The sequence below is a fragment of the Hyla sarda genome, chromosome 4 (genome assembly GCF_029499605.1).
Source record: "Hyla sarda isolate aHylSar1 chromosome 4, aHylSar1.hap1, whole genome shotgun sequence".
NCBI classification, from domain to species: Eukaryota; Metazoa; Chordata; class Amphibia; order Anura; family Hylidae; genus Hyla; species Hyla sarda.
Window position 1 is genome coordinate 63205140 of NC_079192.1, and position 27406 is coordinate 63232545.

The following is a 27406-nucleotide window of genomic DNA, read 5'->3' on the forward strand; positions in this document are numbered from 1 at the left end:
CGGTCGGGCTGGAGGCACAAATCCAGGCCGGCACGAAAGTCATCCCATGGAGATGATCAACCTAGGGCTGTGGCTACACCTGCGCCTGTGGAGCGTGTGGATTCAGTTCCAGAGCCGCAGAGCAGCCCTTCTTCAACTACGCCGGTAGTTCCTGCGCAGACGGGTGAGTTCAACTTTGCTGGGGTTTGGGGTAATGCGGGTTCGGAACAGTTGCCTACCCTTAAGGTGGTTTTGACTAAGTTAGAGGGTTCGCAGGCTAGTCCGGCGCCCGCGGTCAGGAAGGGAGGGAGGGTGAGATATTCAGCGAATTGGGTGGTGGCGCTCCGCTTGCTATGCTGGTTATGTGCGTCCAGAATTGCTGCTCTAACATGTTTTTCCTTTCAGATCCTTCGGTGGCTACGGTTGTGTTCCTGGGCCATTCCTATATCCACCGGGCGGCGCAGCGAGCGTCTTGCAGTCCGGGAGGGAGATCGCTGGGTTTTCATCAGGTCGATGCCCAATGGCGGGGTATTCCCGGAATGAAGTGGCCGCAAGTGCTTTCAGAAGCAGTGAATATTTCCGGTAGGATGCGATCTGGTGTGGTTTTGGTGGTCCACGCGGGTGGCAATGACCTGTGTTATACTAGGGTCCCTGAATTGATCACCATCATGAAGGCGGATGTGGAGAGGCTCGGTTTTTTTTTCTTCGAGATGGTATTTGTCTGGTCAGAGATTGTCCCGAGGGTCAAGTGGCAGGGTGCTAGGGATGCAGAGGCAATTGAGCAGTCACGCCGCCTGTTTAACTCGCGTATGGCGAGGTTTGTCCGGTCCAAGGGTGGGGAGGTGGTCAGACATATGAAGCTGGAGGTGGATAACCGGAGGTTTATGATTAGTGATGGTGTCCACCTCAATGACATTGGGCTGGACATCTTCCTTTCTGGCCTTCAAGATGGAGTGGAACAGGCCCTGTTTGTTTTGAGTGGGGGTCGGAGCTCCGTGTAGGAGTACACGGGCTCCTTCTGTGGCGTGAGATATAACGTTGTTGGATTTCCTAGGTGCCGAAGGCATTTCATGCACGCTGTGGAGACTGCGGGGCATACTGCTTCGGCTGAAGCAGTACTTCGGCAAGTTGATGAGTTCACGGTTGCTGCTATGCAGTCTTATATTTATTACAGTTTGGGATATCTTTAAATGTAAATTTAAATGTAACCCAGCCCACTTTCATTTTTACTATTTATATTTCTATCTCATATCTATCTATCATCTCATATCTATCTATCTCATATCTAATCTATCTCATATCTATATCTCCTATATATCTCCTATCTATATATCTCATCTCCTATCTATCTCATATCTAATATCTATCTATCTCATCTAATATCTATCTCTATCTAATATCTATCTATCTCATATCTATCTCTCTATCATCTCATATCTATCTATCTCATATATATCTCTCTATCTCATATCTATCATCTCATATCTATTTATCTCATATCTAACTAATTCTCCTTTCACAGTAAAAAAATTAAAATAAAAAAAAAAAGGGGGGGGGGCTCACACACACTTGTACTGCAATAATTCTTCTCTCTTTATATATACTTCAATATAACAAAGAGTTAACAGTGTATAATGTGTGATGGAAGTAATTTTGCAACAGCTGGAGGCGCCCTGTTGGGAAATCCTGCCTTACACAACCCATTCTCAGTACTCCCAGCAATGGCCATTATTAAAAAGAGAAAATAACAATGGAGTTTACAGGCCCTGTATGTGAGATCTCCCCTCATGTTGCTCTCACCTTGACTCCCCCAGTCTCTCCATTCTGCCACATGTAACCCATTAATATATGACTGAGGAACACACGGGCCAAGCGGAGCTGTCTGTGCCCCTTCAGGTGCTGTATGTCTAGTTCTGGCATCTAGAAGAAACAAAAAGATAAAATCTCAGATTGTATTATAAAAAGCTGCAATAAATAAAAGACAGAATACAGTGCACATTATTCATAAAACTATGAGATGTGTCATGTACTACTTCTATGATGAAAGCTGAGGTACTGTGGGTTTGTAATGTCCTCCTGCTCTCTGCTGGTGAAAGCTGGTATATGTGGTACACAAAAAAAAGTTATAAACAGCGGTGTCCAAGCTTTTTTCGCCAGTGAGCCACGTCATCAGAAATGTGGCGTGGGCAAACTCTTTTTTCACTTAGAACCAAAAAATCTTGTCTTTTAGCTGTGTAATGAGTGATAATATTGCACGGCAATACAACACATATTAAAAATGTTTATAATGCTAAAAATATTTATTCGGAACGGAAAATGACTATTCCTATATCTCTTTCCTATTTTTTTGTATACATAACATGCCATTGTTTGCATAGTAAAAGTATATGGTCGTTGGGTCACTGACTTGACCTGTGACAATGGTCCAGCATAAGACGTCTTCACAGGGACCAGTGGGCCGGGCCGGGGCTGCAGCTGCCATGAGACCCTCGATGCGCTGTAAACTGCTGGTCAGTTTTAGTCACTTTAAAAGGTACAGTTTTTACCTTTAAGTGGTTGAAATATAGAATAGTTAGTCCCTCACCTCTTGGTCTAGCGAGTGGGACGTGTGTAGGCAGCAGCAGAGGCAGCGCGGGCAGTGCTCCATTGCTAGCAACTAGTCCTCCTCCATGGCTTTTTGACACTTCCTTTAAACCCAAGTCAGGAAAATATTTAACCTCAGATGGCACTGCCTTCCTATGTGCCTCTACAACTTGCAGGACCTGTGGCCTCTCCTGACCTCTGTTGTAGGAACTACTTGCATTCCCCATAGAAAAACAATTCTGGGACATTATTTCTTATAGCTCTGTGTTGTGCCGTTCCTCTGTTATTCTAACTAAAATTGTATGACTAAATACAGTGACCCCTCGACCTACGATGGCCCCGACATACGATAATTTCAACATGCGATGGCCTCTCAGAGGCCATTGCATGTTGAAGGCAACGATACTTTTGTATGTCGGGGCTATCGCATAAACAGCTATCCGGCAGCGCAGACTGCTTCACCTGCCACCGGATAGCCGTTTTACGGTGATGTCTCTTACCTGTCCTCGGGGCTCCGGCACGTCCTCTTAGGGATCCTCTGCATCGTCGGCGCTCTCCATCGACATCATCACGTCGCTGCGCACACCGTCCAGTCATCCAATAGGAGCGGCGTGCACAGCGACGTGATGGCTGCGACGGAGAACGCAGTTGCCGGGGAAGCAGAGACCTTTCCGGAGCGTCGGGGACACCATGGGGATGCGGCGACAGCGATGGATGGCGACATCCCGGGCAGCAGTGACGGTCCAGAGCGGCGGGGACAGGCGAGTACAACTTCCTCTAACAGTGGTCTACAACCTGCGGACCTCCAGATGTTGCAAAACTACAACACCCAGCATGCCCGGACCACTGTAGTCAAGTGGGTGTTACCAGTGGGGGGGGGGGGGGAGTTTGGCATTGGGAATTGCTAAATAAATACCTGCCCATCTGGGACTCCCACTGTACAGCATCTAAATGATCACATGTGGCTTTCTTGCCTCTGACATCTTATAAGAAGTCTAATCACGGGGAGTCCCACTCCTTTGGCCCCGTGATCTCCCGCAGAACCTGCAGCAGTGATTGTGATGTCACGGACACGCCCCTTGTGACATAATGCCACACCCCTTTCATTCATGTTTATGGGACGACACGCCCCCTTCCATAGACATGAATGGAGGCCTCCGGCTCAGAGCATTCTCAACTTATTTCAGACTTAGGCTATGTTAAGATGGGAGAATTTCCACAGTTCTGTATAAATTCCATTCAGCAAAGCCTGCTGAACGGAATGGCGGAATTCCGACAGAATTGCAGTGGAATTCTTGTGTTTTTAAACACAGAATTCTGCTAAGATTTAAGCCCCATTGTGTTTAATGGGATTCTGCCCGCAATTCCACGGAATATAAAGACAGGTCTTTAAATATTGCGGAGTGCGGAATTTCCACCGCGGACATTCCACTTTTTGATTAGGACAGCAATTTGCTGTGTGTATGGGACTGCGGAATCCCATTGACATAAAAGGGCAGTAAATTTAGGCAGAAATTTAGACAGAAGTGTCCAACGACATACAGCTGAAATTTAGCATTCAATAGCCTCCCGATTTTGCCAGCAATTTTTTTGGGCGACATGCAGGCAGATGCCGGGGTGACCCTACCTTTATATAGTCCAGAAACTTCACTGTACGTTCACATTGGGGGGGGGGGGGGGGGAACATCCAGCTGTTGCAAAACTACAACTCCCAGCATGTACGGTCTATCAGTGCATGCTGGGAGTTGTAGTTTTGCAACAGCTGGAGGCACACTGGTTGTGAAACACCGAGTTTGGTAACAAACTCAGTGTTTTGCAACCAGTGTGCCTTCAGCTGTTGCAAAAGCTACAACCCCCAGCATGTACGGACAGCGGAAGGGCATGCTGGGTGTTGTAGTTATGCAACAGCTGGAGGCATACTACTTTGGCTGGGGATTGTAGTTATGCAACAGCTGGAGACACACTGGTTTACTACTTAACTCAGTGTGCCTTCAGCTGTTGCAAAACTACAACTCTCAGCAGTCACCGACAGCCAACGGGCATGCTGGGAGTTGTAGTTATGCAACCACCAGATGCACCACTACAACTCCCAGCATGCACTTTAGCTGATTGTGCAAGCTGGGAGTTGTAGTTACACAACAGCTGAAGGTACACTTTTCCATAGAAAGAATGTGCCTCCAGCTGTTGAAAAACTACAAGTCCCAGCATGCCCATAAGGGCATGCTGGGAGTTGTGGTGGTCTGCCTCCTGCTGTTGCATAACTACAGCTCCCAGCATGCCCTTTTTGCATGCTGGGAGCTGTTGCTAAGCAACAGCAGGAGGCTGTCACTCACCTCCAACGATCCTCGCCGCACAGGTCAGTCCCTCGTCGTCTCCGCCGCCGCCGCTGCTCCTGGGGCCCCGATCCCAACAGGGGCGCCGGGGATCGGGGTCCCCAGCACCCGGGATGCACGTCCCGCACCCGCTCACGTCCTCCGGAAGAGGGGCGGAGCGGGTTGCGGGAGTGACACCCGCAGCAGGCGCCCTGATTGGTCGGCCGGTAATCCAGCCGACGAATCAGGGCGATCGTGAGGTGGCACCAGTGCCACCTCACCCCTGCTGGCTCTGGCTAATCGGGGCCGTCTCTGACGGCCCCGATCAGCCAATAATTCCGGGTCACTGGAGACCCGATTGACCCGGAATCCGCCGCAGATCGCTGGACTGAATTGTCCAGCGATCTGCGGCCATCGCCGACATGGGGGGTCATAATGACCCCCCTGGGCGATATGCCCCGATGCCTGCTGAACGATTTCAGCAGGCATCGGGGACCGGCTCCGCTCCAGATGGTTGCGGGGGGCCGGTAAAACACATGACGTTCTCATACGTCATGTGTCCTTAAGGACTCGGAAATGGAGACGTATGAGAACGTCATGTGTCCTTAAGGGGTTAAGAAAGACCCTACACAAAACCTGCACTGGACAGAAAGGGAATAGGTGGGCCTACTTCCAACTATTCCATTTAAATGTAAGCCCAGAACTAATTTATGAACTAAAGTATCAGAGAATGAATCCTAACTTTTCTGGACTCTTTATCTCCCTTGATACAGTATGTTTAGTAGTATATGTGACGCTATGTTCCCACACCAATTTTTGAGGTTCATTTTAAGTCTCAAAAGAAGAAAAAAAACAGGGTAAAAAAATTTGTTTTTTAAGCATTCCTATTTGTAAAACCCCAACTTTTATATATGTATTTTCTGCCATACTCACCTTTCTGACCTCATCGCGAAGTTTCTTTGTTTCAATCAGTTCGGTTAAATTCTCTGCTATGTCCATCCAGGGTTTATAGTATTCAGGAAGTTTAACCTATAGTAGAAAAGAATTGAAGACATGGGGGGTGATTTATCAAAACCTGTGTAGAGGAAGAGTGGTGCAGTTGCCCATGGCAACCAAATTGCTTCTTTCATTTGTAGAGACCTGTGGAAAATGAAAGGAGCAATCTGATTGGTTGCTATGGGCAACTGCCTAACTCTTCCTCTACACAGGTTTTGATAAATCTCCACCATGATGTTAATTATATATATATATATATATATATATATATATATATCCTCATATCTATCTCTCTCTCATATCTATCTATCTCTCTCTATCCATGTATTCTTTTCATATCTATCTATCTATCTATCTATCTATCATCTATCTCATAAGTATAACTCATATGTATCTATCTATCTCTTATCTATCTCATATGTATCTATCTATCTCATATATATATATATATATATACATCATATCTATCTATCTATCTCTCTCATATCTATCGAATAGCTTCCAAATAAAAGCAGCACATCCAGTAAAGTCAGATAGAAGTATAGGGGTGCCAGCATATCCGGGACCTCGGTCCTCCAGTCCCACAATCCAAATATAGTAAATAGATGCAGCACACCACGAGATAGAACAGTGGAGTCTGCACATTTTGGAATAAATCCACTGTTTATTCTATCCCGTGGTGTGCTGCATCAATTTACTATATCTATCTCATATCTATTTACTATATCTATCCATCTCATCTCATATCTATTTTACTATATCTATCTATCTCATATCTATTTACTATATCTATCCATCTCATATCTATCTATCTATCTATCTCTCTATCCATTTATTCTTTTCATATCTACCTATCTCATATCTCTCTCTCTCTCTCTATCCATTTATTCTTTTCATATCTATCTCATATCTACCCTTCTTATATATATCTACTGTATTTATCTTATACAGACATTGTCATGATCCAGATCAGTCTCTGTCCCCAGTTAACCAATCAGTAGGAGAAAACCCAGGCAAACACAGGGAGAACATACAAACTCCATGCAGATGTTGCCCTCTGTCAGATTTGCCCCTCAGGACCCCCAGCACTGCAAGTGCCTATCTCCGAGTCCTGTGCACCAATGGAGCTTCATCACTCACAGGCCAGAAATGCTGATGTCTCTCTCAACAATGTACGGCTTTCATTCTGACAACTTGCTTTATAAGAACGGGAACTTGGTCACACAGCAGGCTACAAATACCAGCTCCTAGTGACTGCACAATGGCCTCATGGCATCAAGGGATGAATATTCCTGCCACCATGTTACCAAACACCAGTGCGCCAGTTTTATTTGCTGTATAGACAAGCATAGGCAACTAAGCTATTCTGTACATTCAGTGAAAAAATATATATACTGTAAGGCAAAAGCAATGCTATTTACAAAGTTTCTCAACTTTTGGTGTAAAATGTATAGCCTTTTCATTTGCCATTGATAACGGTGTGTCTTGGCTTTATTTTAAAGGGTTGTGTTAAGGAAAATATAACATCTATATCTGCCATGGTAACAAGGGGGGGGAGATTTATCACAACCTGTCCAGAGGAAAAGTTGCCCAGTTGCCCATAGCAACCAATCAGATCACTTCTTTCATTTTTAACAAGACCTCTGCAAAATGAAAGAAGCGATCTGATTGGTTGTTATGGCCAACTTTTCCTCTGGACAGGTTTTGATAAATCTCCCCCAATGAGTATATAAAAACCCTACTGGACAAGGGCCTACATACCATAGTGGCAGACCATGCATATGCGATTGGGCCCTTGGAGAGAGGGGGGCCCCGTCCTGGTTTGTTCCATTCCAATTGGTAGGAAACTGTGCCAAACTCTCTCCAGGGAACTGCATGTCAACAAATTCATGGAGGGGGTATAATGCCCCCGCCCTGGGACATAATTAGGGGCCATAATAGGAGGTCCATTTAACTATTTATTTAGACCACTGTCATCTAGACCAGGCATAGGCAACCTTCGGCACTGCAGATGTTTTGGACTACATCTCCCATAATGCTCTTACAGCCAAAATGCTGATAAAGCATCATGGGAGATGTAGTCCAAAACATCTGCAGTGCCGAAGGTTGCCTATGCCTGGTCTAGACCAATGTTTGTTGTAGTTGTAGTTTTGCACCGTGGTTGGAAAACACCTAGACCTACTTGCACACAGCTGCAGTTTTAATGCACGAAGAAGAAATCCTTTATGAGCTAAACTCGCATGAGCAGAAAGTCATCTTAACAGCACAGAGACATTTTACCTTGGCATCCAGGGTGTAAGCTGTATAATAGGATATACCTCTCTAAAGTCAAATATAATAAATTAAATAAAACAATAAATGCTTTTATCTCACCAAGGGATCTTGGAGTATGAATCCATATTCCTCAGAGACATAACAGTCTTCCAGCTTGATCTTCTCCATGTCTTGAGCGCTGAACACCTTCACACCTCTATAGCTCCTGTATATATGGGACGTTCACCCCCACCTGTCCTTGTAAGAGCGTTATGTATGATAATGACTCTATAGGGCAGAGTCTAAAAAAGAACCATCCACCAGACATGAAAAGGGACTCAGACACCGCAAAGTCTCTTTAGTTGTGTCAATATTATTTCAGAGAAATGACAAGGACACCAAAGATTTACGAAACAAAACAACTAGTATAGAAGTTTTTTAATGATTTATTACATACAAATTATTTACTTATGTTAAATTGTTAAAGGAAGTCTGTCAGCCCTGGGCGCGATTTCATGTGATATAACTGCTTGTACAGTAAAGTGAATAAAACTATTTATCGTTGTTGTTTTCTGCAGGAAAAGTCGCAGTTGAGCAAAAAAATAAAACAAACATCCGACTATTATATATGCATATCTATCTATATTTTTTAATCTTTATTTTTTTTCTTACTTTTTTCACATTTTATTCACTTTTTTTAATATTTTAAATATTTCACATTTTAATTTTTTACTTTTATGCACATCTGTACTACACTGTACTACATTGTATTATACCTATGAAACACAGAAAAGGACTAGGAAGCAATATCTACTGAAATTAAATATACTTAATTACAAATATAATAACAGGAAAACACACCGGAATTAAAAATCCAACAATGTGGAAGGCAGTTATGGCAGTACAGTGTATGTTGTTAGAGGGTTAACAACTGGGAATAAATCCTACACATCCATAAACATACTGACATTAGGGGAGGATCATAATATCTATTTAATAGGATAGAGTAAAGTGCACTCTTTGTGGACCTACTGGTCACTTATCTAAAGTGCTAAGCCATTTTAAAGTGCATAGTAGCATTGTGTAAAGATCACTTACCCATGTCTATAGTGCCAGAATCTGCCTGCCCCAACGCACATTTCGTGTAATTGACTTTCTCAAGGGACTGCCATAACTGCCTTCCACATTGTTGGATTTTAATTCTGGTGTGTTTTCCTGTTATTATATTGTAATAAAGTATATTTATTTTCAGTAGATATTGCTCCCAAGTCCTTTTCTGTGTTTCATAGTTTAATTTGGAGCTATATTGATACACCTAATACAAGACCCTAGCACCTATAACAAAATGTATAATTAAGAGTAAAATGAAGAATTATATCTGGGGTGCATGTTGGTGTATATTGTATTATACCTATGCCTGTCTGTGTTACACTGACAGGCATAGTACAGTTGATCAGACGCTGCCTGATTGGCTGATTGATTGGCTTTTGTAACCATGGCCCCCATCGGCACCCCACAATCGGTGAAGAGTCCCCTCCCTTTGTCACCCTAGAGATGCTGCGGTCACACCTCTTCATAGAAGATCTAAAGTGCAATTTACTTTTGTTTTGCCGCTACCACAAAAGGTATTATTCACTTTTTTTGTACAAGCAATTATATCATTCTGCCAGCAGCTTGGATAATGTCCAATCTTCTCTTTAAAAGGAAATAAAAAAAATAAAAATAAAAAAGGAAAAGCTCAGATTAAATGTCTAAAAATGGGGGGGGGGGGGGGGAAGTAGTGATGAGATCTCAAGTTACCACCTATACCTTATGTGATGTGAAACCTATAGGTGTAAGACATATTGTGTCAAGAACTTGACTTTCCATATGTATCTGAGTTGTTTATGTAATAGACTCTCTAAATGTCCTTGTGTTCCTATTGAACTGTCTACAGTAGATCGATTGGCTGAGCCGCACTGAGAGCTACATCATCTGCAGACTATATGAACAGCAGAAAGACACCCTGATATCAGAACCTGGCAGGGAGCGAGGAAGGTGTGTAAAAGATTTTTATTTTATTATCACATGGCTTAAAAAAAAAAAAATTCTTGGATAACCCCTTTAAGTTCAAATTGTTTCCTAATATCCATTTTTATAAGTAATAAGGAGTTCATCCACAGATGAGAAACTAATAAAAAAAACATGTGAGGAGAAGCTCAGACTAAATGTCTAAAAAATAGGGGGTATTATTTTGTCTGTAATTTGTCGCTATTTCTTGGCACAGTTTTTTGCCACAATGTTTTGCGCCAAACCAAATATCATGCAGTGGCCAGAAAGTTATCATGTGCAACTTTTCAGTTTGTCGCAAAGTTTGGCACAACTGTGCTAACTGAGGCGCAATTCTACACTGGTCCTCAGTTGACTTACAAACAGATTGTGGAAAGTATTTTAAAAAAGTCGCACATTTGTCTCATGGGTTAAAAAGTCGCAGAGGAATCACCATACAAAGTGGAGTACTGAAGTAAAAAATGTGATCAGCACCAGATTTATCACATGCCCTGCACCATGAAATAAATCTGGTGCTGGTATACAGTTTCCACCATGTGAATTAATGCAGTAAAAAGCACCTATTACCCAAGATGCTAGAATAGTGAAGAATCAAACAAAAAACTGGGCTCTAGCTATATTTAATGTATGTAAATTTAATGCACAAAAATTTAAATACAAGAAGATAGAATCAATACTATGTGTTAAGCTACAATACCTGCCAAATACTTTGCAGGGCCCTAGCAGAATTATAATGGCAATAATACAATGGTAAAAGAACGTCATTTTATATACAAATACAACCATCAGTATCAGTGATGGCTAACGTGATCCCATTGAGGTATACCATACAATTCGTGATGGCTAACGTGATCCCATTGAGGTATACCATACAATTCGTGATGAGTCACGTGATCACATTGAGGTATACCATACAACTCGTGATGAGTCACGTGATCACATTGAGGTATACCATACAACTCGTGATGAGTCACGTGATCACATTGAGGTATACCATACAACTCGTGATGAGTCACGTGATCACATTGAGGTATACCATACAACTCGTGATGAGTCACGTGATCACATTGAGGTATACCATACAACTCGTGATGAGTCACGTGATCACATTGAGGTATACCATACAACTCGTGATGAGTCACGTGATCACATTGAGGTATACCATACAACTCGTGATGAGTCACGTGATCACATTGAGGTATACCATACAACTCGTGATGAGTCACGTGATCACATTGAGGTATACCATACAACTCGTGATGAGTCACGTGATCACATTGAGGTATACCATACAACTCGTGATGAGTCACGTGATCACATTGAGGTATACCATACAACTCGTGATGAGTCACGTGATCACATTGAGGTATACCATACAACTCGTGATGAGTCACGTGATCACATTGAGGTATACCATACAACTCGTGATGAGTCACGTGATCACATTGAGGTATACCATACAACTCGTGATGAGTCACGTGATCACATTGAGGTATACCATACAACTCGTGATGAGTCACGTGATCACATTGGAGGTATACCATACAACTCGTGATGAGTCACGTGATCACATTGAGGTATACCATACAACTCGTGATGAGTCACGTGATCACATTGAGGTATACCATACAACTCGTGATGAGTCACGTGATCACATTGAGGTATACCATACAACTCGTGATGAGTCACGTGATCACATTGGAGGTATACCATACAACTCGTGATGAGTCACGTGATCACATTGAGGTATACCATACAACTCGTGATGAGTCACCTGATCACATTGAGGTATACCATACAACTCGTGATGAGTCACGTGATCACATTGAGGTATACCATACAACTCGTGATGAGTCACGTGATCACATTGAGGTATACCATACAACTCGTGATGAGTCACGTGATCACATTGAGGTATACCATACAACTCGTGATGAGTCACGTGATCACATTGAGGTATACCATACAACTCGTGATGAGTCACGTGATCACATTGAGGTATACCATACAACTCGTGATGAGTCACGTGATCACATTGAGGTATACCATACAACTCGTGATGAGTCACGTGATCACATTGAGGTATACCATACAACTCGTGATGAGTCACGTGATCACATTGAGGTATACCATACAACTCGTGATGAGTCACGTGATCACATTGGAGGTATACCATACAACTCGTGATGAGTCACGTGATCACATTGAGGTATACCATACAACTCGTGATGAGTCATGTGATCACATTGAGGTATACCATACAACTCGTGATGAGTCACGTGATCACATTGAGGTATACCATACAACTCGTGATGAGTCATGTGATCACATTGAGAAACAGCATACAAGTCGTGTGATGGTAGATGTGTGATCCTAATAAAGTGCTATGGTGCATGAATGTAAACATTCACATATAATTTATAAATACAGGGCATATACGCCCCCAAATTTAATACACGTGTGTGCATAAAAAAGAAACATAGACAAGCATGTCTATATGTCCGTGGTCGATATTGTGGACGTGAACCACATTGCGCAGTCAGCGTTACCTGGGGCTCACTGCGCATGCACGAGTAATATAAGCCAATCGCCACCAGGACACCGATTGGACAAGTGCTAGTTGGGGAATCTATTAAACTATTGTGTGAAAGCCACTTAAAGGGGTACTCCGGCCCCAAGACATCTTATCCCCTATCCAAAGGATAGGGGAAAAGATGTCTGATTGCGGGGATTCCGCCGCTGGGAACCCCCGCAATCTCTCCTGCAGCACCCTCTATAATCAGCCTCATGGAGCGAAGATCGTTCCGAGCCTGATGACTCACGATCACGGGGATGGGGTATTGTGATGTCACGGCTCCACCCCCTTGTTATGTCAACTACAGACCCTACCCTTGTGATGCCGCCACACACCCTCCCATAGACTTGCATTGAGGGGGTGGGGCATGACGTCACAAGGGGGTGGAGCTGTGACGTCACGATACTCTGGCCCCATGATCGTGAGTCATCAGGCTCGGAACGATCTTCATTCCATGAGGCTAATGATAAAGGGTACTGCAGGAGAGATTGCGGGGGTCTCCAGTGGCAGGACCCGGTGCTCAAACATCTTATCCCCTATCGTCTGGATAGGGGATAAGATTTCTTAGGTCCGGAGTACCCCTCCGTCCCGCCCCCTCCCATAGACATGAATGGAGGGGGCGTGGTCATGACGTTACAGAATGCCGGGTGCGGTACGGAGATCGTAGGGGTCTGAGCAGAGGGACCCCTGCGATCAGATATCTTATTCCCTATCCTTTGGATTGGAGATAAGATGTCTAAGGCTGGAAAACACCTTTAAAGTATAAGGCAGTTAAACATAAAAGATGGAGAGACTATTATTATTATTAATAAACCAAAGCAACTCAAACCCATGAGCCCCCTGTAGAGGGAAATACATACAACATGCTTACACAGCAGTAGCAACTCCTAAACCAAAGGGAGGTGGTCTTCTTAAACAGGTTTTACTGTATATATCTCCTAATAACAGTTGGATAACTATTGACTACTGTAGACAACTGAATAGAAACCAAAGGGTGGGGGGGGGGGGGGGGGTGTTATCAACAGGTTAAGAACTTTTTTTTTCTGGTGCAGAACAGGTTTAGGACAGAGATGCGCAGAAATAAAAAATAAACTAAAAAGTATTTTTGGTTTTTCACTTCGCAGTGGTTGCCGATTTAGGTAGTGCTACTTTTCTTTTGAAAGTTGCAAGCTTGTAGCAAAGCCCTCAATTTGTCGCAAATGTACACTAGCCCAGACCTAACGTACAATTCTGGCTGTGAAGAGCGTTAAAAAGTGGTGTTCTATAGGGATTTATTGTTTTTGGTTATGTGTGCCAAATTTATCAACCCTAGTGCGATAGTATGATAAATGTCACATGTAAGCAAAACAAAAGTAAAAATAAGTGATTTTAAAACACTTTCTAAAGACAACGATTAATGTCCCTCTAAGACATTTAGAGAGTTTATTACATAAACAGCGGGAGACAAAAGGGGTACTCTGGAGGAATTTTATTTTATTTTTTTAAATCAACTGGTGCCAGAAAGTTAAACAGATTTGTAAATTACTTCTATTAAAAAGTCTTAATCCTTCCAGTACTTATTAGCAGCTGTTTACTACAGAGGAAATTCATTTCTTTAGGGATTTATTTTCTCTCATGACCACAGTGCTCTCTGCTGACACCTCTGTCCATTTTAGGAACTGTCCAGTGCAGCATATGTTTTCTATGGAGATAGTTCTGGACAGTTGCTGACATGGACAGAGGTGTCAGCAGAGAGCACTTTGGTCGTGACAGAAAAGAAATCCAAAAAGAAAATAATTTCCTCTGTAGTATAGTACTGGAAGGATTCAAAAATGTTTTAATAGAAATCATTTACAAATCTGTTTAACTTTCTGGCATCAGTTGATTAAAAAAAAAATAAGTTTTCCACCTGAGTACCCCTTTAATCAGAACTTGTGCAGAAGAAAAGTTGACCTGTTGACCAGTTTCCCATAGCAACCAGATTGTCAATTTGATTGGTTGCTATGGTTGCCAGGTTTTGATAAATCTCCCCCAATATGTAGAAGTGGGTTGTACACCTATAGGTTCCACATTACACAAGGTACCATCAATGGACTTATGTGATGACAACTTCCATAAAAAATGGGACTTGTTCTTAAAAACTCAGTCTTTGGTACCCATTCATCTAGTGCTCAAAAATAGACTAGAAATGCTGAAAGAAAATGAGGAACAGATTAAAGGAACTAAAAAAAAATCCAATAACGAAAACAAAAGAAACTACTAAACTCACGATAGATCAGAACAGTATCTTATAGCTAAGAAATCCAAGAAATGTTTATGAAAAAGGAAAAGACAACAAGAATTCAAGGGTGAACATTCTTATGCCCCTAAACCTAACCATTATGGTACCTCAAATAATGAATACATTCAATGGCCCAGATTTATCAAATTGTGTGAGAGAAAAACTGGAGAGATTTTCCCACAGCAACCAATCACAGCTCAGCTTTCACTTTACCAGAGCTAGTTAGCTGAGCTGTGATTGGTTGCAGTGGAAAAATCTCTCTACTTTTTCTCTCATGCAGTTTGATAAATCTGGGCCAGTATCCAAGTATTTTTTAGGACATGGGACCCAATCTGAACACGCACCACCAAACCAAGCCAAGGCTCAGGGGAGGGATACACCAGACTCACAGTCATTATCCAAACCGGTATTATCAACAAACGTACCACGATATCCTCAACATCTTCCACATTACCATCACCGCAGACACAAGACAGCAGGCAACCAACCATTACAGCAAAAACTACAGACCCTACCCATAAACACAGGCACCAAACAAACAGTATCAACGGTTCAGATGGAACAAGAGATCACACGAAACAACTACTCACCCTAAGAAGATACACACGGTCACTGTGCAAATACACCAAAATCCATCACAAAAGGGTGAAAGGGGTGGAGTCAGAACCCAGAACAGAAAAAGAGGATTCTCTGAAAAGCTGGACAAAATAGAAGAAGTTGAAATACCCAGAAACAAAAAAGGGAAGATGTAGGAAAAACATCCCCATGATATTTTACCTCAGTAATGTTGAATTAAATTACGACCAAATGTCATTATTGAATACAGGGCTCAAAAGTTGTCCCTGATCACCCTTTCAATAAATTTTGACACATATATTCACTTTGAGAAGTATTTGCGGAAATTGTGACCAAAAAAGTACTTTTGTAACAAATAACCTACTGTATATGTCACAGGATGTATATACCCAGCCACGTAAGTCCACTTTAATTTGCCTCTGTTGGTAGTCTGCCCACCCTTGAGGACCCTTTTTGTATAAAACAATAAGTCACTGTTGCATTCCTGCAGCTCTGATGAGTTCCTGGAGGTGACCCTGGACTGTGGGGACATCTTTAGCTCTTGCTATTACCTCAGCATACCACTGAAAACACTTTTCTACTAAAATAACCACTGATAACTCAATAAATGTTAGGATTGTTTCAGAAGTTGTTAGTTGCCACCTACTACTTGTGGTCATCCTACCAGTATCTCAGATAGACTCTGCTTATATCTGTTGTGTTTGTTGTTATGTCTGACAAATGTTAGAGGGCGCTGTTCTACTATAACCCCCCTGGTCTTTCTCTGGAAACATTTGTTGTGCCTACTATTATTATTAGGGTTTTCTGTAGTTCTTAAACTAACTCTATCCTTACAGGACTTTGTTACGCTGCCCTTACCAAACACAAACTCTGGTGGACACCAGCAGCACCTGCCATTCCCTCTAAATAATCTTAAAGAATACAGTGGCGCTACAAATACCTTAGTTTGATTATCCTTTCCACTATTACTTCTGACTTATTTCAGTGACCCCTCTGTTCTACAAGTGTCTCAGACTCTGAGGATATCTGTCATGTCTGTTGCCATTTCTAGGTAATTTAACTCCTCTAAGGCTAGGTTCACACTGTGGAATTTCTGGGCAGAATTTCTGCCGGAGATCGAGCTGGCGGCACTAGGACCGCACGGACTACACTGCCGTCCCCATAGATGGCAATGCATTTCTGAGCAGATCTCCCAAAAGATCCACCCAGAAATGCATTGCAGTCTATGGGGGCAGCAATGCAGTCTGCTCGGTCCTAGCGCCGCCGGCTCGATCACAGGCAGAAATTCTGCCCAGAAATTCCACAGTGTGAACCTAGCCTAAACGCTCCACAGGCATTATCTACCCACTGCTTCACCAGTCTGCCCTCTTCCACCATTAAACATAAATTTGGCCTCTCCCAGCTGCAAGAATGTGGTGCTATGGGTGGAATGTGGGTGAGATGTACAATTCGTGACATCAGGGCAAAGTTAACATCCACAATCTGAGGATGAGATGGCTCTCCTGGGCCAGGCACGGGGACAATAATGACCACGGTGCAAGATTACGAAAAACTCTTTACTGAAGCAGGAATTGTGTTTAAAATGCTCACAGTACAGATTTGGTTGGAGAAAAATACAGAATAACCCCGGGAAGCCTGTTGCCTTGCTGGGACTTGTAATTACTGAGACTTCAGATTTGAGATAAATGACAGCACATGCTGAATTTAGAGATCTTGTACTAACTGACTTACTGAAGACTATTTTTCCCCTAGAGCTTTGTGCTTACCGCCAAGCTTGAACTTCACCTGAGCGATGGCGTTTTCTTGAGATTTGCGAAACTGCAATTTTAGAGTTTTCTTCTCCTTAGACCTCCTCTGACTTCTTCATACACTTCTCCACACTTTACAATGACTGCACCTCAGCTAAACTCTAGACTAGGACGAGCCTAGAACTCTCCAGCTCCTCCCCCGACACTACTGAAGGCTGAAGATGGGGGCACCCCATTGGGGCATCAGGGTCACCTGGTTCACATATCCTTAACCCCTTAAGGACATTGGAAATAAATGTACGTCCTGATCTTCTGGGACTTAGCGCACCAGGAAGAACATTTACGTCCTGTTTATGATGCGAGCACCGGAACGATGCTCGCATCATGCATGGCAGGTCCCAGCTGCGATCGCACCGATGTCCGCCATTAACCCCTCAGATGCCATGATCAATACAGATCGCGGCATCTGCGACAATTTGAATGGATAATCGGATTGCCCAGGGTGTGAGGATCCAATCATCCAAGATGGCGGACAGAGGTCAACTCACCTGCCTCTGCCCCTCTCCAGGAGAAGATCGCCGACAACACTGAACAGTGTTAGCAATCAAATGATTTCTGGAAAATAGGCCCCTATGGACTAAAATAAATAAATAAAATAAAAAAGGAAAAAAAGAAATAAAATGTGAAAAATCCCCTCCCCCCAATAAAAATGTAAATCGCCCCTTTTCCCACTTTACCCCCAAAAAGCGTAAATATACTTATATTTTTATATATATAATTGGTATTGTTGCATGCTTAAATGTCCGAACTATCAAAATATAATGTAAATTATCTCGTACGGTGAAAAATAAAATGAGATCAAATAGTCACATATACGCAATAGTGTTGCCAAAAAAATACAGATCACGGTACAAAAAATGATCCCTCATCCCTCATACAATCAGTAAGTTATAGGTGGTCGAAATAGGGCAATTTACAAATGGGAACAAGAAGAAATGCTGCTCAGCACCAGGGCACCAATATTGGAAAGTCCCGTACAGTTGCAGCATAGGTGGGGCAAAAAACGTTGCGCAGATACAGTCACAAAAATGCAATAGGAAACTAAATTGAAGAACGTAGAGAATTGAAGCTAAAACATGGGCTCCTCTGAGCTTGGAAATATTGCACCTATGTTGCACCTATGTTTGCGAAATAAACGATCTTCAGTTTTCAGCATCGCAAATAGGGGTCAGTGCTACATTCTTTAATTTATTTTAAACATACTTATTTTATGAAAAAAAGTTGGAGTTGTTTTTTTCAAAAGCAGTACAATAATAGAAAAGCATGTAATCACATGACCCACAGAAGAAAACATGATATTTTTACTGAAAAGTGTACAGAGTGAAAATGAAACCCTCCAAAATGTCAGTTTTCTTTTCAATTTCCTCACACAAATAATATTTTTTTGGGTTTGCTGTACATTTTGTGGTAACATGAGTGATGTAATTACAAATTATAACTGGTTGTGCAAAAAAAAAAATAAAAAAAAAAAGGAGATTTTTTAATGCTTACCCTAAAATCTCGTTCTCGAAGGATCCATTGGGGACACAGACCATGGGTGTATGCTGCTGTCACTAGGAGGCTTGACACTATGGCAACCAGAAAAGTCGGCTCCTCCCAGCAGGATATACCCGCCTCCAGGCCCTGAAGTAATCAGTTTTAGTCCCAGAGCAATAGGAGAAGACCGACAGGTCAAGAGAAAACCACAAACTGTCCGAGCAATCAGAAGAAAAGCAACTGAACACACCTTCGGACAGATAACTGAAATAGGAACACCAGAAAAGGGTGGGAGCTGTGTCCCCCAATGGATCCTTCGAGAATGAGATTTTACGGTAAGCATAAAAAAATCTCCTTTTCTCTATTGGCTCCATTGGGGGACACAGACCATGGGACGTACCAAAGCCGTCTCTTGGGTGGGTAAGGAATCAGACAGGTGGACGGTTGGACCACCGTCACCTGCAACGTCTTACAGCCCAGAGTAGCATCTGGGATCTTCCTCTTGCAGCGGTAAGCTCCCAAAATAGCCGACCGGATCCACCGGAAAAAAAATGGTGGCCGCAGAAGCAGGTTGTCCTGTACGACGACCTTCCGGAGAAACAAAAACAGGGAGTCACACTGCCGAAAAGAAAGAGAGACAGAGATAAGTCTGAACAGCCCTCAGCACAACCAGGTTGAGGGAAAAAACACTTCCAGGGATGAGAAGGGACCAGACAAAAGGACGGTAAGACGGTCTCCTCATTGAGATGAAAATGTCAAAACCATCTCAGATAAAGAGGACAGACCTGGACGGAAAACAACTTGTCCTGGTATACAACCAGGAAGGGAGAACGGCAGGAGAGAGCTGCCAGCTCTGACGCCCTCCGAAGAGAGGTAAGGCAATAAGGAACACCACCTTCCGGGGAAGGAGGCGAAGAGAAATGTCCCTGAGAAGTACAAAAGGGGCGCCTTACAGAGCACCTAAGACCAAGAGTAAGTCCCAAGGGAAAGAAGGGGACTGAGAAGGAGGGCAAGTTGTGCCACTCCCTGAACCAGGTTCGGACATGATAATTGAACGCCAGTGGACATTGAAAAAAGAATGGAAAAGGGCCGAACCTTTGACCCTTAAGGGAGCTGAAAAGCCAACCCTTGGGCCAGCCCCGACTGGAAAGGGGTCGGAAGGGAAAACTACGACCGGAGAAACAAGGGCTGAGTTTCACACCAACGAAAAGAAGACCGCTCGGTATGGAGGCAAATCTTGCAGAGGAAGGCCTGTGAGCCCTCAGCATGGTACGAACCACTTGGGAAGAGAAGCCGCGGGTCCTCAGAACCGCTGTCTCAACCACCACGCCGTCAAAGGCAGAGACGGTAAATAGGGAAGGCGCAGCCTTGAGTCATGCAAGAATCTGAACACGACGACATACCACGCCCGCCGGGGCCAGGCTGGGTCACGAAAAAGGCGGAAACGCCCTACTGTGAGTTTCCTCAGGGCCCCAAAAAAAGAGGAAGGGGAGGAAACAGATAAGAAAGCCAGACTACGAGAGAAGAACGCTTCGGTTGTGGTGGGACAAGCAGTGGTCCACGCCAGGAGCGCCCCAGGGGTTGCAGATCACTGTAAACACCCCCGGATGTGGGGACCACTCGCCTTGGACGACTGGGGACCGGCCGAGAAGACCACAGCCCAGAAACGGCCGGAAAGAAGATAGCGGAGATGGCCGGAAACCTGAGTTCCTGCCCAGAAGGGAATTTCCCAAGAAACAAGCAAGGAAAGAATTGCCCTAGGCCCCAACATGCTGAAGGGGAAAAGGGCTCTAGGGGGACCAAGGCCCAGACCGGCCGGTCCCTGAAAATACCTCCCCAGCCCAACAGACTGGCAGGGAGGGGCAGGAAGGAGCGCCCCTGAAAAAGCAGGGGGGAAATGAAGCCACCATAAAAGGGACCTACAAGACTGTCGAGAGAGAACGATCTTGCGGTCGAGAGACAATGGAGACCTGTCCCACCGGAAGAAAACCACCAGTTGAAGAGGTCATGATGAAACTGGGCAAATGGCACGGCGTCCACGGCCGCTACCAACCGACCCAGGACATCCAAGCAAAAGCGAATGGAAACTGGAGCAGGGTGCCGAAGTCATCAGACTCTAGATAAGAGTCAGCCAATTGCTCGGCAGAGTCGTAAGCTGGCAGAGGCCGCGTTGAACTGGAGCCCCAGGAGAGAAGTTGGACTTGTCCCGATTGAGCATCCAACCGAAGTGAGATAAGGTCTGAAGGTTGAGACTAAGACTCTCCAGGATCTGGGCCCTTGGCTGGAGCTCTGATCAGGAGGTCGTCCAAGTAACGGATTACAGAAACAACTGTTATCCGTAAAAAGGGCTATCACAGGCGCGAGGACTTTGGTAAGGGTCCGCGGACAGGTGCCCAGATGGAAATGGAGAGCCACAATGAAAAATGACAGTCCGGAACTGCAAGGCGGGGGTAGCGCTGAAGTCCGGGAAACAATGAGGTATGGAGGCAGGCATCCTTGATGTCCACCGAGGAAAGAAAACTTCCCTAGAACCACGGACGCCAGCACCGAATGGAGACTCCATTTGGAATGGGAAGGCAGAAGATGCTGGCTGAGACACTCCAGAACCAAGACTGGGCGAACAGAAACGCCTTTCTTGGGGACCACAAAGAGGTTGGAATGAACCTCAAAAAAAAGGAACTGGGACAATTACTCCCTGGACAAAAAGGAGCTGGAGCGCGCTTCGAACTGTCTTCGCAAGAGATGGGAACCGGAGGGTCCAGGAAAGAAAAAGGCAATCCCAAGTAAATTCGATCCTGTATACGTTGACTACCACATCCCTGACCCACCCAGGGATCCTGAATGTGCGTGGTCCAGGCATCCTGGAAGAGTAAGAGGCGACCAACCACCCGAGAGAGGTCAGGTGGGGGCGACCCTCCAGGCCGAGGAAGGCCTACGGTAGCCTGATGGGGCCGCCAAACGGCTGCAACGGATAGCCGACCTCCGGGAGGGACAGGTCCGGAAGGAGGAAGCCCTCTTCCCCTGAAGGCGCCTGGCTGGACCCTTTGGTGGTACCAAAGTTCTGCAGAACCGGAAAGCGGAGGATTTTCAACGGAAAGCGGTTCTGTGAGCCTTATCCAGAGGTAATAAGGTACTCTTTTCCGCCCGCCACCTCACTTCCTGAAGGCGGTGTCGGAATTCCATGCTTTAAGCCACATGGTGGCTACCAGGTAGCTTGTGGCAAAGGCAGCACAGCGGCTGCGCATGGAAGCAGAACACAGAAAATCTCCAGCTGACAAGCATCAGAGAGCTAGATTAAATATATCAGGAAGGATCTTGAAGAATACCCTGGCGGAGACCATACTGAAAGGGCTTTTGACACCCAGGCAGAAGCAAAAGCAGGAAGAACCTGCTGTCTCAAAGGCAAAGTTTGCCAAAGTCTCCATCTTCATGTCCGCTGGATCCTTGAAGGCAGCCGCATCAGCTAACGGCCAGGTAGTCGCCTTAGAGAGGCGGGAGACCGACGGATTCACAGTTGGAGAGGACGTCCACCGAGCAATGAGGTCCTTGGCGAAGGAATACCACGCTTGAACCTTCTTTGTGTCCTGAAACTTCTTGTCAGGTCGCCTCCAGACGTAAAATTCAGCGTGAGAGCTGAAAGTCTTGGGTGCCGGTAGGGCACAAATAAAGGAGACTTCTGGAGCCACGTCCGAAGTTCCGGGGTCCTTTAGATGGAAGGTGTCTCTTATGGCCGAAACCAATGAGTACACCACATCAGGCATCTCCGTGTGGTCCACCGAGTCGGAGGCCAAATCAGAAACCTCATCCACAAGTTCTCCAGGTGAATGGGAACGAGGTGAGGCATCCCTGGAAGAGGTCGGGCACGATGATAGGAAACTTCTGGACCACGTCCGAAGTTCCTGGGTCCTTTAGCTGGAAAGTGTCTCTTATGGCCGAAACCAATGAGTACACCACATCAGGCATATCTGTGCGATCCTCTGGAGTCGGAGGCCGAATCAGAACCTCATCCACAAGTTCTCCAGTTGAATGGGAACGAGGTGAAGTAGTCCTGGAGGTTGGGCTCGATGAAAGGAGTCACGACCTAAGTGCCTGGGTCCTCTACATGGAAGGCGTCTCTTATGGCCGAAACCAATGAGTGCTCCATGTCCGACATATCCATGCAGTCCTCTGAATCATAGGCCGAATCGGAAACTTTACCCCCAATTTCTCCAGGTGAAGAACGTTAGAGGTGGTCTTGGAAGAGGTCGACTGATCTGGTACGCGGTCTGGAGAGCCAGAGCGGCGACCACGGAAGCGTCCTCCGGAGGAGAGACGCCTTGGACAAGTTGGAGTAGCGGCTAGCCCTATGAGGGGAGCGACCGTGCCTACCAGAAGACCCAGGGAATGAGTAAGAGAACACTCCCTCATTACACCTGCAAGAGCGGTAGAATAGGGAGAATGTGAGCGGGACCCTCCGGAGGGCCAGCGTAGAGGAACACTCCAAGGCTGTAGCCAAGCCGGGGAGGGGATAGTAGGGGGAGCAGTGGTGCAGGCAGAAGAAGTGAATTCTGCAGAACCGGGCATGGTAGAATTGCAGCCCCTGTAAGAATAATAGGAGACCATGGCCCTTGCTATTTGTCTAGAAGGAAAGACAATTCCGGGCTCGGCCATATCCAAAACACTCAGAAACAACCTTGTCCTGTTTTTTTTTTTTTTTTTCTTCACTCCTCTCCTTCCGCTCTGTGCTATTTGGGAAACCACTGTGTATAAGTGTGTCCCCAGTGAAGTAGCAGCTGTGAAAGCGAGAGAAAGAGAGAGAGAGACAGAGAGAGAGAGAGTCCCTGGCTCCTCTTGCAGCTCTGACCGCTGACTGAACCCAGCTAATGGTCAGCGCTGCAGAGGATGCCGTTTAACCCATTCCCTGCCAGCTGCTATTGGCAGGGGAGGGGTTCCTTGGGGGGGGGGGGGGGGGGCTCTGCACCCATCGGATCACCTCAGGAGACCCGAAGATCCCCTAGATCAGGGACAGAATCCACCAGAGGGAAAGGTAGGGAAATCCATGTAGTAAAGTAAAAAATTACAAATAAACAAAAACAGAAAAAGAAAAAAAAGGAGTAAAATGATGAAAGGTGGGCACACCGCCTAAGTAGTAGCAAACGTAACATGACATAAACAAGAAGAGAGCATTCATATGACTCAATAACAACCATATGTGGAACCCAATTTGGCCGCTGTGGGGACCCAGAGCGCCAGTAGCAGAGCATGGAAGCCCCAGAAGGAAACGTACAAAAGAAAAGATGTAACAGAAAAAAAAAAAAAGGGGGGGGGGGGGGGGGTGATAGAACACGACATGAGAGCACCTGAACTGGTCACATAGTTTGGACTGTAATATGTACATGGATAGTATTCAACAATGAGGAAGTTGCAAGGGCATACCGACTATTACGGAGGTATGTTCACTCAGGACGACTAGAGAACTCCTGCATCAAGAAGTACTAGCATCCTGAAAAGAATCTATGCCGTAAGAGATCCATTTTCAACTACAAGTCATAACGTGACCCCGTTCTGTGTGCATGCAGCGAGATTCCAACTAAAGTGCTGGGACGTCACCCTCAGGTAAAGTGGAATCTAGTGGGCTATGGTTCAGTTTCCACAATCATTAGGAAAGCTTAGTCAAACATGCACACATATATGAACTATATGCATATTTGATACGGAAAAGTGAATATAGCCTTTGATGAATGGCATATTTAGGGACCTTTTTTTTAGCGCTTTTTGATGTTTTATTGATTTTATTTGGTTTTCTTCTCTATCCCTATCTTTAGTTGATTTCAAAAATATACAATTTCATTTTACATTGTAAATTATATTAATGTGGTTAAATTAAATAAATTTGTTTTATTCTATATTGATTAGCAGTTTATAGGAATCTATTAGGTTGTGTGTGGCCTGGAGAATCCACTTCGTATTTTAATATATTTATTCTGAGTATTTGGAGGTGGTACTAGAAGTTGGAACTCGGCACTAGTAGTGGGCGAGACACTAAATTACTTTCCGTTTTAGGTATCGTGGAGATAATGGAAGAGACAGCCAATCCAACCACGTTTTATTAGAATGGTCAGTCTCTGCAGGAGTCAAAGCAATCAACTCCTCCATGCACTGCAAATGGGAATCTTAGTTAGCCACTCCACAACAGTGGGGGGATCCTATATAGTATAGCAAATAGTAGAGAAAGGAAAATGGTCTTTGAGGCACTGCTCAAAAGGAAGTCACAAATAGGAGACTCAGGCCAGCACAGGACAATAAATCATTACATTTTGGCAATACGGACGACACATTTCAGCACACAAGGAGTGCCTTCCTCTGGTCCAAAATGTACAATACACTCCTCAAAAGGTAGTAGGATGCAAGGGTGCTGGTGGGGATTCTGTGTAGTACAGCTCTGGCATTGGTCTGCTGTATATAGTATTCGGGAATACTCAAATTATTCTAAGGTTCATGACTTGCACGCCAACGTTGATTTCCTTATATCCGATACACTATTCTCCAAGACCTCCAATGCCCAAATTTACTGGAATTACTATTTTAGACCTTTGCCTGCTTTTGTTGTCCTCGGAACTGACTAAACCGACTCAAAACTTTGGAGGAGACTTCCCTCAAACTAGATTTCCAAGCATACCTTAAAACACACTGTTTTTACCAATATATACACTTTTTTTTACTCATTAAACCTACTGTGTGTGACTGCTGAATAATGAGAGCTCTTACAGCAGGATATCACTGACAGGAAGGTTCAACTTGCCATATGGACCCTGCCTAACAATGAAACAGCAGGCCCTTATGGTCTTTCTGGAAACTATTACAAAATCTCGGAGACTTGGTAACCTAGCATTTAAAGACCCACGACTACACTTTACCAAGACCAGAACGGTCCTTCTCCCAAAACCCAGGAAAGATGCCACCCCTCGCCAGTCCTACTGTATAACAATATCAAATTATTACCAAAACACTAAATGGGGAATTTTGGCTGCGGAACATCTGTAGCAAAAATTCTGCTGTGTGAATAGGTTTGGGTAATCCTATTGAAGTGAACAGGCTTGAAACAAAGGCAGAAGTTCCTTGGGGATATCAATGCGGAAATTCTGCTGTTTGGACATAACCTTAGGGCAGCGTTTCTCAAGTGCGGTCCTCAAGACCCCCCCTCAACAGGTCATGTTTTCAGGATTTCCTTAGTCTTTCACAGGTGATATAACTATGATGATGCCCAATTCACTGACCATAATTATATCACCTGTGAAAGACTAAGGAAATCCAGACATGACCTGTTGGGGGTGTCTTGAGGACTGTGCTTAAAGGACACTGCCTTAGGAGAGGAAAAGCCAGAGCGGATTTTCTATTATCAGTGTCAAAGGGCCGGGGATGGAAACTAGTCTCAGTCATGGAGCAAAACTTCCCCAAATGATTGAGCCAACATGGGTGATAATCCAAGCAGCCTTTTATGATGTTCTGTTGAGAGCCAAAACACCCTTTGAACCAAGTAAGGGTATGTTCACACTGAGGAATTGTAGAGGAAATTACTCTAGTAATCCCGCTCCAAATAATCCAACAATGAAAGTTCCATTGACTTGATGGACTTTCCGCTGCCCTGTTCACACTGAGGAATTTCTGGTAGCAGAATTCAGACACTGAATTCTCTTCCACATGAAGACAGAACATGTTTATTCTTCAGACAGAATCCACGAGTAATTAGTTTCATGACAAAATGAGTTTCACGTGGAATTTGCACAGAAATTCCACATGAATTCCAAGCAAGGGAGAAAATGGCAAAAAAACAAGTTTTTCCTGACCGAAATGATCCCTCTTCAATTCCTCAGTGTGAACATACCGTAAGATCCTTGGAAGAGCTCAATTTCTACTAATATGGATGAACTGAGGTGGAAAAGGTGTACAACACACTTACATATGCAGGCCTCCAGTACAGGGCAAAATGCAGTAAACCCACTCCCCCTGCTTGTTTAGATCAGGTCAACATAGAATGCTGTATTGTAGCCCTAGAACAACAAACAAATCGCAAGGCTTTTTTATGTAAACGTTTAAAGTATGACCTGGGTGTTTTCAATAAAGCAACCTACGGAGACTTTTCATCTTAAAGACACTTACCTGACCTTTAAGCAAGCTTTAGACTTCTAGCTAGTATGTACTAAAAAAAAAAAAAAAAAAAAACTAAAAGCATTATCTAGAGGTTTAAGTCATGAGAAAATACTGCATTGACTGTCTGTATGAGTAGAGTAGACGGGACCAATGGTTGAACAGAGCTTTCAACTCACTCTCTCTCCTCCATTTTCCAATAAATCTTAATGCAATAAAAATATAATTAGCATTTACCTGCCAGAACCGGGTATTTCCTATTGAATTTTGTTCTCTAAACTACACGTTCCATAGTTTGTAAGTATGAGGTCACTTTCCTTCCTCCCACACATCAGCCACCCCACCACACCTGTGATCCCTTCAATGCAATTCACCAGTGTTTTCTAATCAGGGAGCAAAATGAATTCTCTCC

At 44.3% G+C, this 27406-nt stretch overlaps 1 protein-coding gene across 4 annotated transcripts in view; it reads right to left on the minus strand.

Moving 5' to 3' along the window:
• Window positions 1-15699, minus strand: part of LOC130368021 (indoleamine 2,3-dioxygenase 2-like) — a 53389-nt gene extending 37690 nt beyond the window's left edge. Inside the window, exons 1-4 of one of the 4 annotated variants that reach the window (XM_056571196.1) lie at window positions 15598-15699; window positions 8244-8425; window positions 5808-5903; window positions 1780-1899 (exon numbers count right to left, since the gene is read on the minus strand). In XM_056571196.1, the coding sequence (XP_056427171.1) occupies window positions 1780-1899; window positions 5808-5903; window positions 8244-8312 (285 nt within the window). In that variant the 5' untranslated portion in view covers window positions 8313-8425; window positions 15598-15699. Of the gene's footprint in view, window positions 1-1779; window positions 1900-3478; window positions 3601-5807; window positions 5904-8243; window positions 8719-15114; window positions 15172-15597 lie in introns of those variants that run through there. The other 3 variants (XM_056571197.1, XM_056571195.1, XM_056571198.1) reach the window with 3 other exon arrangements.
• Between the last annotated feature and the right edge of the window lie 11707 nt (window positions 15700-27406).